The 14,288-nt window shown below is 35.1% G+C and overlaps 1 protein-coding gene across 9 annotated transcripts in view; it reads left to right on the forward strand.

Moving 5' to 3' along the window:
- Nucleotides 1–14,288, forward strand: part of LOC121410462 (DENN domain-containing protein 2A-like) — a 61,273-nt gene that overhangs the window by 24,150 nt on the left and 22,835 nt on the right. For 6 of the 9 annotated variants that reach the window (XM_041602566.1, XM_041602569.1, XM_041602565.1 and 3 more), the window contains 2 exons: nucleotides 3,404–3,490; nucleotides 4,034–4,261. The exons of 1 other annotated variant lie outside the window; for it this stretch is intronic. In XM_041602566.1, the coding sequence (XP_041458500.1) occupies nucleotides 3,404–3,490; nucleotides 4,034–4,261 (315 nt within the window). The remainder of the gene's footprint in view (nucleotides 1–3,403; nucleotides 3,491–4,033; nucleotides 4,262–14,288) is intronic. 2 more of the 9 variants (XM_041602572.1, XM_041602573.1) reach the window with 1 other exon arrangement.

Below are 14,288 nucleotides of genomic sequence, written 5' to 3' on the forward strand. Positions count from 1 at the left end.
ACCATAAATATTCATGCACAAGTTACAGCAAGCATCATTGTTCATGAGATTTATTATCAGTATTTACAAAAAGTAGTGCAGATCTATATTTTACTGGAATAAAGTAAATTTTAAGCAGTTCAAGTGAGAAGTGTTTGGCTAAGAGAAGATAGTGTTCTGAATTGTATATAGTATTTTACATGATTCAGTAGGTTTATTCAAAGTTATCTCTTGCCGTTATTTGATTGAAATATTATAGTTTTCATCACTGAAAACTTTTTGCGTCAAGAAAATTCTGTTGCTTTGTTGATTTTCATGTTATTTTTTAGAATAAAGGAATTCTGTTAATTAGTCAATGTTTATTTTAGAGAGATATCTCAAAATTCCAGAATCTTTCTTTTTTAATGTACATGTATATATCTTTGGATTTATGGGCTCTGGATGAGTAGTATTTTGAAGGAAGATACCAAGCTTTCAGAACCAGCAATGAACCGCTTCTTGACAGAAATAATTTATTGATTTTGTTACATGTGTAATGCTATATTAAGTTAAATCACCCAGTCATTTTATTATTTAGTTTGGAAAAAATACTCAAACCAAAATTAAATCTTTGAAGAGCAACTTACACTCAGTCTGCATTTATTATTCAACCAAATATGACTATTTTTGTGCAACCTGGCTGTTAGAGACTGAATGATTTTGCTATAATGCATGTTTTTCATAGACTCCAATTTGTATAGGCCTACATGTATATGCAGGGTCATGAATAATGTTTGTGAGAACAGGGGCTCGTTGCAGAAAGAGTTGCGTTTAAACGCAAGTCAATAAATCAATCGCAAGTCCCAAATGCGCGCTGTTGATTGGTTGAAAATCAAGTTACGCATGATTTTTAGAGTTGCGATCGATTGCAACTCTTTCTGCAACGGGCCCCAGGATTGCACCAAAAAATGCATTGTGGTACTTCCCTGTGCTGGGTTTCTATGATCTCTAGTGGAGTATTTTTACATCATTTGATTGTGTTATGTCTCATTCACATTTGCTAGATTAATATAAGTGATGACAATAATGAAATTATGCAGTAAAACTAATCAGCATAAATTCCCCTATTTTATTCAAGCATTGAAAGAAACCTTGTGATACTAACCTCATATATTTGTCTCCATCTCAAATTGATAGGAACTCGGGTGAATAATCTTAAGTATATTTTACTTCAGTTCATTTATTTTTGGCAAAGTAAAATGCTTGGTGATGACTGATTCTGAATGGTTCATTTATTAAATCCAGATCAAGTGCATGATTAACTGGTGCTGCAATGGATGCACTTTTCATTTTCTAAAGTGCCGGGTTCAATTCACTATTGTAAGCCAGCCTTCCCATTAAATGCTTTCTTTTGGTGAAGAAATGACTACTGGTGCACTTATGAGTATTATTGGAGATAGAGTGACTTGCTGCTGGCTATGTGTTAATGTTTTCGGATTGCTGGAGTAGCAAGTTATCAGAGAAAAAATGTTGCATTTCTAAAGATTAATTTCAACTTGGTGCTATTGATGCTACAAAGTGAAATGGGGGTGTATTCTGCATTTCTTAAAAACATTTTAGCATAAAAGAGGAAAAATAACTAATATATTGAATGATATGATTGATTATTATAAATATATGGCATTTTAATATGCATTAAAAACACACATTTTGGTCTCCATAATTTGCCTATACCCAAACACATTCCATAGGCTTATGAATGTACAATACTTACCATTCAATTTCATGCCAAATTGTTTAATGAATAATGATTGTTGAATATGTTGGATGGCTTTCTTCATGGAATACCAGAAATGTTCCACTTGTATGGCCAATATTATACTCAACGCTGATTCATGCTAAATTCCATCACTGGTGGAATGCGTTTGGTATCCCAATATTTTGTGAGCTATCCAATACAATATCAATATACCTGGTACCCTATTGAATGACCACTGTTCTCAGTTGTTGTGTTTTTTTAATAAAGGACTCCATTAATTGCTGCTACCGTCTGTAACGGTAGCTATACAAAAGAAAATTCTGGAAAATTAACATTGTGAATGAAAAAATAGACACATGTTCCATTGTGGTACACACATACTTTGTTAGCAACATTGTGTAGCACAGTATTACCCATCGATATTGAAGTATATTTCAAGCTTACCCTCCTGACATGTTTATCCATTAACTAATGAACTTTCACATATTTACCAACTGCAGATGGCAACACTGTTTACAGATGTAATTATTCAAATGTGATATGTACTACCTTGACCTACACATTTCAACTAGCCATTTATAATGGTTGAGAAATGCTTAAGTGGTTTGAAGTAGTTAAGTGTTTTATTTTAAGTGTGTATTATCGGCATTCAATGCATCTATAGTAGAGTACCTGGTATTATGGATTTTCTCAATCAATTTGCTCTGACATCATTGCATGTTAGGTAACTGCCAGAAATATTGAATGCACTCTCATCGCATTATTAACTGAGGTTGGATTTGTGTGTTGTGCCTTGTTTGTTCAACTGTATGTTTACAAATGTAACTATGTGTTTTAATTACTGCTAAATATGTGAATTTTTATTGTGATTTCCCTTTTCTCATATAAGCTTATTCACAACCAATTCAAAGGCCCAACTGTAGTCCATCAAACTTTCTTGAAAATTGTACTTCCAAGTATTATGTATTTATAACAGCATTGCTATGAAAATGAAAGTTGTAACATTGCTGGAAGAATGGTGGTTAGTTTCATCTAAAAAAAAAAACTCACCCAAGTGTTTTGTGAATGGTTTTCAAGAACTGTATACTTGCTTTCAGTGTGGCTATTTTTATAGCCATTGATGTGCATGTGTGTTTTTGTTTTGATGTGATTGCTTTCACATGTCTGTGTTTTCACACAATTAGAAATCCTAATATTATATGCAATGGAAACATGCAGGAATGTGTTATGTGCTAATTGTTTATGTAATTCATTTCTTTAATGTTTGAATGTAATAATCTATTCATTATGATCTATACTGTTATATTTAGCTTTAATGTGGGATTTAAGCATAAAATTATGGTTATCACTTTTAACCTCCATATTTCCCAATAAGTCATTTTTTATAGATATATTTCATGGCATGATAAAGCATTTATATTCTATCCAAAATGAGGAGTTATGAAGTGTTTATATAGTCTTTTAAGTTTGTCAACAATGTTTGTTGTGACAATTCTTGTTTCCTTTGGTTATGAAAATGATTATGAGATGTGCAGTGAATTGTACATTGCATGAATTCATCTAAATCAGGTTTGATAGCTTTATTGATAAATGATTTAATCCCTTTCATATTAAAATGCTTTTATATCATTTTCATCTCTTATATTTTCATGTTTGTCCATCCTCACTTCATACCCATTGGTACAGCTCATGTATTGGGTCAAGCTCTAGGAGTTGAAGTCCCCAAGGAACCCCCAACCCCTCAACATACTCCAGATACACAACATCATAAAAGTAAGTCATCTCATACTCAATCCATTGTCTGTTCCTGTGTATCAATTCTTACGAATATGGACGATGACATTCATTTCATTTACATTTTTATTGCTGCATGCCAAAATTGTAAAATTTGTTCAGTACTCATTTTCAGCAATTACCAACCATTTAGATTCAGGAGTTTGTTTGAGTTATTTGTATACTTTTATGTTTGAATATTTTTGTTTGTTTAATCTTTTTTATATTGGCTGAGAAATTTTACCCCTAGCCTTGGAAAAAAAAGAAAGTGTGAAGTGCATGTATTTGTTTTTATTTCAGTTCAGCAACCAAAGGATGCCAGTAAGTTATCTAATATGGTCACAAGTTGGGGGGGGGGTCAAACAATATGACAATTAAGGTAGAATTATGGTTAAGGCTAGGTTTTATGTCAGATTTTAAGTTTGATTTAATGCAAGATGATGTTCAATGGCAGCAGTAGTCGTTAGGATGACTGTGATGGAATCATTTGTATAATGAAGTGGTGCAAGTAGTAACTTGGTAGTTTTCCCCCTAATTTCTCAGTCCCAATACCAGATTTACATGTGGATGACTCAGAGACTATCAGTGAGAGACTGCGAAGCCCTCCACCCCCTCTTGCATCACCCTCATCCAGATCACCCCGAAATAGCTTTAAGGGGGGTTTTCATTCCCCTCGGGGCAGGAGCCCCTCCCCTCAACCCTTCCCTAAACCCAAATCTAAAAATGGGTCTTATAGACATGAGGATGATTCCCTTCCATATCATCATAAATGTAAGTAGAGAAAGATTGTGATCACTTCTCACTTTCATTTGCTGTGCTTTGGAATCCACTGTCTTTACTAACGTGGGAACATGTAACAAAATCTGTAGTTACCTTTCAGTTGCCATTATCCTATCATATTGGTCTTTTCTTTCTTAAATCTTTTACCTGATCTTTTTCGTATAATCCTAAATCCTATTACATTCTTCAGAATGTAATTCCTTTTTTCATGGTCAGCTGGATAGTCTGTTTAAGAGAAAATGTAGGACACTTCTCTATATATTCTTTATCCTGCTTTCTTTTATAGACCCAGACCATACCCAAAAGTGAAATTAATCATATACCAATTGAAAGCTTATAAAAAAACACAGCAATGCAAGCTCTATGATTCTCACTGCTTACCAGTTGCGAATTTCAAGACAATGACATCATGTTGTGATTCCGCATTTTGTCAGCATTTTAATTTTCTCACTTCTATCATATAGAGATATCATAAACTTATTTTCCAGGATGCTTGAGTTGATGAAATCTACAGTTTCTAACTATTTTGTACCCTTTTTATTTCCTGTTTGTTTGGCGCAGCTTTCCAGTTCAGTGTGCATTCAGATTATATATGACAATTTTTCCTGACATAGCATTTTATGCCAAATAAAAGCCAAACAAACAAATCACAAAAACAGTGAAGAATTGAAGTTTCCATGCATTGAGCAACTAGAAAATTAAGTGCCATTTTACTCTACAAATTGAAAAAAAATTAAATTCATAATGTGGAAATTATCTATATATGTACAGACCCATTTCACTTTTAGCTCTGGTCAAGGTCCTAAATAGATGATGTAAGGTGATGGGATTCCTTTCCTTTATCTTTAAATAAACTTTGACTTCAGCCTTCTTTTTTCAAAATGTTCATCTGGTTGATGCTCTGTTCCAGTGCTATATGATATTTTCCTTTATATCCTAAATAAATAAAATCCTGTATGCTGATTAGTCTAAATAGCATTCAATTGAATTGAAAATAAATAGCATTCACTCTTTTGCAATGATGTTGAAAATTCAATGCGCACTGAAGAAAATTTGCTATTCCATGACGTCAGTGATGGAATAGTGCATTATTCCATTATTGACGTCACAGATCATGCTATCTCTCCGACTGGCGCACCGGTCAGCGAGGTATTTCTACTTGGCAACTCCTGTGAAGGGACAGCGCAGGCACAAATCTGCCCTCTGCTGATCGTGTGGCTTCACGAAAAGATCAGTCAGTGTAGCGAGTTATCAATATTTTGGTTCAGATTAAAAAAGAATGAACTACATGTACAAGAACTAGATTATCAATATCCATCATTCTAATTTATTAAATGTAGGGCATGAAGCAAAAATACCAGGCCTTTATTTTGAAAACATATAGGGAATTATTCATCCTCGGTTGTACTGGCAAAATTACTAATTTAGTAATGCCAGTCCATCCTCTGACAAATAATTCCTGCTTTACTTGGTACAAAGCCTGGTACATACAATACAGGGTTGAGCAATACTGCACATTTCGTCGCACGCACCACAAACCGTCCTCTCTGCGTACTTCTATGCGAAAGTTATTTTTGCAGAAAACGCATTTAAAGAAATTTTTCTTTTAAACCAGCAATAAGTGCACCTACTAGGAGAGCAAATAATTTACAAGTGTCTTCGTTAAAAAGTTCAGGTTCCAAAGTTTCATCTTGTATCGTTATATTTTCTTGAAGTTAATTATTTACGCCACAGTGGGCAACGTAACAGAGAGGATGGTTCGTGGAATAGATACAGTGCACTTAACTTTCGCATCGAAGTGCGCAGAGAGGACGGTTCGTGGTGCGTGTGACGATTTATTATATATATATATGTATTATATTGACTGTTTGTAGGTGATGGACTTATACATTGTATCATATCTTGATGTGCCTGAAACAAGAATTTCATTAACCTATATATCACAATATCATTTTACTTTATTGTAAAAACAAAAAAATATATCATGATTTATTCTCTGCTTCTGGACACTTTGCTGAATTAATCTTTCGGTTGAACATGCCTTGAAAGACAAGCTATAAAGGGTCTAAATGGAAAGTGAAGTGAAATGTTTTTTTATTTATTTATTACGTCTTATTTTACCAGGGTGACTATCAATAAAGAAACAATTAACACACATAACTTTGTATGGGCCTTCTTTTGCTATATTACCTTTATGACCTTTCCCTTTATCAGTCTTCAGTAGTGTTGTGTTAAACATTATTATTGATTCATTCTGAAAATACACTGTTTGTTTGACAAGCTCTACTTCATTTTTCAGTAATTCTTGAAATTAATAGAAGTCTTTTTGAAAAGCATTATAAACTGCATTAATATATTCACATTTAAGTTTGAACTAATCTGTGAGCTCTAATTTTCCAAGTAATGATGCACTCTTGGATTATGTATGCAGCGTCAACATTGTAATCTTAACAATGTAAAGTTTATGAAGTTCACCATAACTTTGGAATTATATGGACCTAGTTTATGGACCTTGGACATATTATGGGAATTCAAGTATCACCGAACATCTTGCATTAGTATAAGATCACATGATCAAGGTCAAAGGTCATTTAGAATAAGTGAACTGATCATGTTTTGGTATTAAAATGGAAGTTTTGAACTGTCTTCATGAAGTAGGAAGTGTATGGACCTATAGTTCATGATACTATCAGCCATCTTGCATGAGTTTCAGGTCACATGATCAAGGCTATAGGTCATTTAAAGCTGACAGACTTAGGATTTTATCATCAAATGAATGTGTTTTTTTGCAAATGAGAATGCGAGTGGCATTCCACTTGATATGTTCATTTTTTGTCTCACCTGCGAAGCAAAGTGAGACTATAGGCGCCGCTTTTCCGACGGCGGCGGCGGCGGCGTCAACATCAAATCTTAACCTGAGGTTAAGTTTTTGAAATGATGTCATAACTTAGAAAGTATATGGACCTAGTTAATAAAACTTGGCCATAAGGTTAATCAAGTATTACTGAACATCCTAGTAGAGTTTCATGTCACATGACCAAGGTCAAAGGTCATTTAGGGTCAATGAACTTAGACCATGTTGGATGATTCAACATCGAAATCTTAACCTGAGGTTAAGTTTTTGAAATGTCATCATAACTTAGAAAATATATGGACCTAGTTCATGAAACTTGGACATAAGGTAAATCAAGTATCACTGAACATCCGACTTTCACGTCACATGACCAAGGTCAAAGGTCATTTAGGGTCAATGAACTTTGGCCGAATTGGGGATATCTGTTGAATTCCCATCTTAACTTTGAAAGTTTATGGATCTGATTCATGAAACTTGGACATAATAGTAATCAAGCATCACTGAAAATTGTGTGCAAGTTTCAGGTCTCATGATTAAGGTCAAAGGTCATTTAGGGTCAATGAACTTTGGTCGAATCGGGGGTATCTGTTGAATTACCATCATAACTTTGAAAGTTTATTGGTCTAGTTCATTAAACTTGGACATTAGAGTAATCAAGTATCACTGAACATCCTGTGCGCGTTTCAGGTCACATGACCAAGGTCAAAGGTCAATGAACTTTGGCCGAATTGGGTGTATCTGTTGAATTACCATCATAACTTTAAAAGTTTATGGATCTGATTCATGAAACTTGTACATAAGAGTAATCAAGTATCACTGAACATCCTGTTTGAGTTTCAGGTCACATGATCAAGGTCAAAGGTCATGTAAGGTTAATGAACTTTGGCCATGTTGGGGTTTTTTGTTGAATAACCATCATATCTCTGTAATTTTACTGGTCTAGTTCATAAAAAGTGGACATAAGAGTAACCATGTATCACTGAACATCTTGTGCGAGTTAGAGTATTATTCAAAGTCAGCACTGCTGCTATATTGAACCGCGTGATGCAGGTGAGACGGCTAGAGGCATTCCACTTGTTTTTATACGCGGCCGTCATAGACGGGACCTATTATGGTATCACGCTCGGTGTCCGTCCATTAACTTTTCCTTGTAAACGCCATAACTTCCGTTTGACTTAAAACCTAGGCTCACATGATTTGGTGTGTATGATACTAGTATGGATCCCAGGAAGCCTATTCAATTTTGAGGACAAAAGGTTAAAGGTCAAAGTTATAGTGATGTATTTTCATCTTCCCCTTCTGTGCAGTCCTTGTAAATGCGATAACTTCAGTTTAACTTAACCTAGGCTCATATAATTTGGTTTGTATGACACTAGCATGGATCCCAGGAAGCCTATTGATTTTGAGGTCAAAGGTTAAGATAACATCTGACCCTTCTGAAGTCCTTGTTAATGTGATAACTTTTCTTGCTTGACCAATAACTCCATTTTCCACTTTATATGCAGGCGTATTATGTGCTCGCCCTCGCATCACTCTTGTTTACCTTTAGAAGGAAGCAACTTGTAGTTCAAGTACGAGTGATTAAAAGAAGAATTGAGAATGGATTTTGCTTTGATGAGTTGTGATATTGACTTACTTCCAGCCAGGGCCAAGGTGATTTGATACAAATGATTGCTTGATGTTCAGGTGGAATAATTGCAAGTACAAAAGTTGTTAGCGCAGAAAGTAGGCTTGTGCCATCACATCGGATTATACTGTCAGTAAGGCTATGTGTTACCTGACAAATTGAGTAAAGGGTCCCCTTAAGGCTTAATCCTTGAAAGATTGGGTCTAGTTTACCGAACCATGGTTACAATTTTCACAAAACATCAGGTAAATTGGACCCAGACTTTCAGGAATTTAGGAAGCCCTTTTCTTGAAAAGTTGGGTTATGCGATCACCGGACCAGATGCGTTAACCCGATGTGATGGCACAATTAGCCCATAAGTATATCTTCTGCATTAAGAGATTGACAGACCATCATGATAGAAATTTTGGTATTTTTCATGAATCAGAGTTACCACAGTGATCAGAGCTTTTTGGTCATTTACACCAAATTATCACTAATAATGTCAGAGATCACGATTTATTCAGCATTGGCAACCTCAATGAAATTGTGCCTCATTCCTAATTGACAGATGTTCACCCTTTTCATGTCAGTGGATGTCATATCTTGTAGCTCCATGGTCACATGATAGAACAACCTTGTTACCATGGCTACATGTAAACATGTGCACCATGGGAATTCTTTTCAGGTGCAAAGTTTTTTGTTGGATTGACTTATGAACTTCTTGCTCTCTCAAATCACTGAGGTCAGGAGAAGCTCTTTATGAGAATGAAGTATTAGGGACGTCTGAAATTTGTATATTCATATCTTGAACTGGTATTAAGTTCTACAAGCATGGTTAGATTGTGTTGGATTAGGCAATAGAGTGAATGTTTAAGGTGTGTGATACTGAAGTTATCAAAAGTTTACTTAGCATGGTTTGAAAACACTCCCCAACTTAAATAGAATATTTGGTAGAGAGACGATAGACAAACAACAGATTCCAGAGAAGTTACCAGTAGGTTTTGAGCATGTTATGATTTTTATAAAGCATGCATGAGCAGATGACCAGATTTTAAAGGGGCCTTCTTTGAAAGGATTATGAAAGCATGTAATTGTACTTATGTTATACTCTTTATATTATAAGTAGACCCCTTATTGATCTCTATTACTGTTATCACCATTATGTGTTGGAAGGTTGTATTCTAATTTTATTTAATTTAACAGATTCTAATAGATTTTAAAGAAACATGCACAAGGTGATTGCAACTTAAATGTATATAATTTTAAAGTGAACATTTACATTGTATAAATTTCACCAAATGATCTAATTTTATATTTCTTAGAATTTCGCGCATGTTTTTTGTTTAATTGCAACCTTGGTGTTAGTTCACATTCCCTGTCTCTCTTTAATTTCCTGTACAATGAATTGTCTCACCTGCGAAGCAAAGTGAGACTATAGGCGCCGCTTTTCCGACGGCGGCGGCGTCAACATCAAATCTTAACCTGAGGTTAAGTTTTTGAAATGACGTCATAACTTAGAAAGTATATGGACCTAGTTCATGAAACTTGGACATAAGGTTAATCAAGTATCACTGAACATCCTGCATGAGTTTCACATCACATGACCAAGGTCAAAGGTCATTTAGGGTCAATGAACTTTGGCCGAATCGGGGATATCTGTTGAATTCCCATCATAACTTTAAAAGTTTATGGATCTGATTCATGAAACTTGGAGATAATAGTAATCAAGCATCACTGAAAATTTTGTGCAAGTTTCAGGTCTCATGATTAAGGTCAAAGGTCATTTAGGGTCAATGAACTTTGGCTGAATCGGAGGTATCTGTTGAATTACCATCATAACTTTGAAAGTTTATTGGTCTAGTTCATTAAACTTGGACATTAGAGTAATCAAGTATCACTGAACATTCTGTGCACGTTTCAGGTCACATGACCAAGGTCAAAGGCCAATGAACTTTGGCCGAATTGGGTGTATCTGTTGAATTACCATCATAACTTTGAAAGTTTATGGATCTGATTCATGAAACTTGTACATAAGAGTAATCAAGTATCACTGAACATCCTGTTCGAGTTTAAGGTCATGTAAGGTCAATGAACTTTGGCCATGTTGGGGTTTTTTGTTGAATAACCATCATATCTCTGTAAGTTTATTGGTCTAGTTCATAAAAAGTGGACATAAGAGTAACCATGTATCACTGAACATCTTGTGCGAGTTAGAGTAGTATTCAAAGTCAGCACTGCTGCTATATTGAACCGCGTGATGCAGGTGAGACGGCCAGAGGCATTCCACTTGTTTCTTATTGGTATAATTTGAGTACATGCCAGAGATTCTAGGAAAAATCTGAATAAAAGCTTTCATTAAAGAATTCTCTAATTGACTGCATCACCAAGTAAGAACTAATATAACTTGTCTCTGTCTAATGTGAAGGATGCCTCATAATAAACAATCATCCATTGAAATGCAAATGTTTTGCACCCTGCTCAGTCAACACTCTTCAGGCTACCGGAAGCTGAAATTGACTTTAAGTGGTTAAGATTTCTTGAAGAAAAAGTTTTATTCAAGAATTTTCTGTATTTCTATGCAATATCATCCGTTGGGTTCTCCTTCATGTACATTTACTAGTCAAGTGGCATCTCTTATTCCTTGGTATTTTTCTTTGATTGATTTATTGGTACTTCTGTAAAATATTAACCAGGAAATATCAATCACTTCAAATGAGCACTTGACCCACAATCACCTTGTAAGATTCTTATTGTTTGCGTTGGTGTAGGTCTTCAATGGGTAGGAGGGGTATCAGCTCATATTGTTGATTTCAAATTAAGTCTTTTAGTCCAATACAGTATAGAAAATTATGAGGCCGTCCTCATTACGCTTTGCTAGCATTCCCACTTGATCACACGAAAGTGGTTTTCAAAATCACTTCACATAAAGCGATCTTGTTGCTATGGAAATGCTCTCAGTGGGGTGACACATTTGTGCGAAATTCGAAATCTCAGCGTAGGCATCCTACACCTGTCAAGGTGAGCAGCGCGCTAAAAATGTGCGAAGATCGCTTCCCGAAGAACCAGTTTAACGAGGCAAAGTGATCTTGAAAACTACATCAAGAGGTGGTTTTCTGAACTGGTTTAGAAGATCACTTTCAAGATTGCTTTGACCGTTCTCACTACACATTAAACTAGTTTCCAGTGGAATAGTTTTAGGAAGGTTCTGAGAACAGTGTCTTGGAATGAGCTAGATCACGCCACCCCTTTGCCCACTTACACACACATGCACATTCATGATGTATGGCAATTTTTCTTACATCAGTTTTGTAAAAAAATAACTTGCATGGGCATACATTAAGTTGGAAGACTTATTCAAAGAGTTTGTTTCAAGACTTTTAAAGCAGTACGCTTTATGCAAGCCTAACAAATTGAAATAGATATGCTGTTGTATAATGGTTTAAGGTTTTACATTTACACGGTGATGTGGATTTAAACAATATTCATGCTGCCTATTAGGTCATGTACAGGCCTAATGTTTATAAAGGAACTTAAGTTTTGAAAAGATTAATTCCTGATTCTCACTGCACTTTTTCATCAATTTCCGGATGTCTTTTCAGGTATGAAATATGCTCTTAAATGAAAAAGTTTACACTTGGGAATATTTCCTTTGAGAACTAGAGATATTTACATTGCAGAAGAGTTTACCTTTCTTTTTCATATTCCATGGAATTTGTACCTAGCTATTGCTTTTATGTTTTACTGATTTTGAAAATCAGAATATCAGCATTGGAATCTTTTTGTTTGAGTAAGAACTAAGAATCATGATGGTGGGATAATTTCTACATAATAGGCATTTTGACAAGATAGGGGAAAAAAACCTTTCTTCATGGTAAAAGAAGATGCATTATGGCTACATGTCCACTTACTACTACTACTACTACTACTACTACTATTACTACTACTATTACTACTACTACGACGACTATTACGACTACTACTATTACTACTACTACTACTACTTCTACTATACTACTGTTACTACTATATACTTCTGTTACTACTGCTGATGCTGCTGCTACTATACTACTACCACTAAAATTGCTACTGCTCCTGTTGCTACTTTTAAAATTACTTATTTCTGCTAATTCACTAATTATTCATATTTTCTGTTTTTGTTTCATTTGATTATAAGACTTTTTGTGTGTTATCCTTATGATATTTATCATGTGTCTTCATGAATCTATTTTGTATTTGTTTAATTGTTTAAATACATGTCTACACTTTAATAATTATAGCAGCGTTGTCTTCTTATTCATAAACATTTCCTGGTACACATTGTGGTTTCACAACTGAAACTGTACTGTATAATAGAATTAAAATTATGCTTTAATCATGAGAGTGAAACTGTTTAATGTGTTTTTGAGGTGCAGAACTTGCGATGAATTTGAAGATTTCACACAAAATAAGAATGCTCTTTTCTTGGGGATGTATTTGCTGCTGACCCATTGTTTTAATAGCATTTTTAAAAAGGTATCTTTAACATACTGGGCCGGTATTCTGAACATTGTCTTTTCTCCATATTTTATCTTATCTCAGAGATATGGCAAAATCAGTATTCTGGTGGATGTCATAACTTTTGTCACAAAATTTGTCATAAATTTTGTCTCTTCTCTTTAGCGCGCACCAAAAATACGCAGCTTTAAATGCGCGTAATCCTTTTATACAAGCAAAAGATATGACAGGGGGTAGCAGTCATAAATTTTGTCATATCTTTTAGTACCAAATATCCCGATACCCTACCGACTGAATGTCAAGCAAATAATGATATTATTTAGATTAGATTGTGGAATTAGTTTCACTCATCATCCATGACAATTTTCAAAATTATTTTTTCATGCTGCAATTAGTTAGGCCCTACTTATTAATTCCTCCTTTTCTTCCTCTGTTTTTCTTCATTTTCTACTTTTCCTCTAAAATCCGTCACAGTTCCCTGTTTCTCTTTGTAAATAAGCGCATCAATATTCGCGTAGTTGCGCGATGCCAGCAACTGTATTGGGGATACGCCCTACCTGTCATGGGGCTTTCCTATTGGCTAGAAGGGCTCCCACCGGGAACTGACGATGATTTTGATTGGTTTGCTTCCAAAAAGATAGGCGGGAACTTATAAAGATGTGACAGGGAAAAGACAATGTTCAGAATACCGAATTGTGACAATCATAGCGGTGTCACATCTCGGAGAGAAATGACAAAATTGATGACAAAAGTTATGACAGTGTTCCAGAATACCACCCCTGGTTGCTAAGTAAAGGACACCCTTACAATACTAGGAACATCATTCTTTTGGGCAATTTCATCTCCAATCCTTGCATCTCTTTTAAGACAAAATGTATAAACGAAATGATGGGAGATGAAGGAAAAAGTAATTGCGATAGTCTTTGTGGCTGGATAACTGCTAAAAACTAGATTGTTGGTTGGTTGAGTTTAGTGTGGTGGTGGCGCTATTCGATGATTTCCGCCAGGCAGCTAAGCGAGATGTATTCCACCCTCCCAGGCTGTACAGCTCTCGTCATTCA

Source organism: Lytechinus variegatus, chromosome 3, assembly GCF_018143015.1.
Source record: "Lytechinus variegatus isolate NC3 chromosome 3, Lvar_3.0, whole genome shotgun sequence".
Taxonomy (NCBI): domain Eukaryota; kingdom Metazoa; phylum Echinodermata; class Echinoidea; order Temnopleuroida; family Toxopneustidae; genus Lytechinus; species Lytechinus variegatus.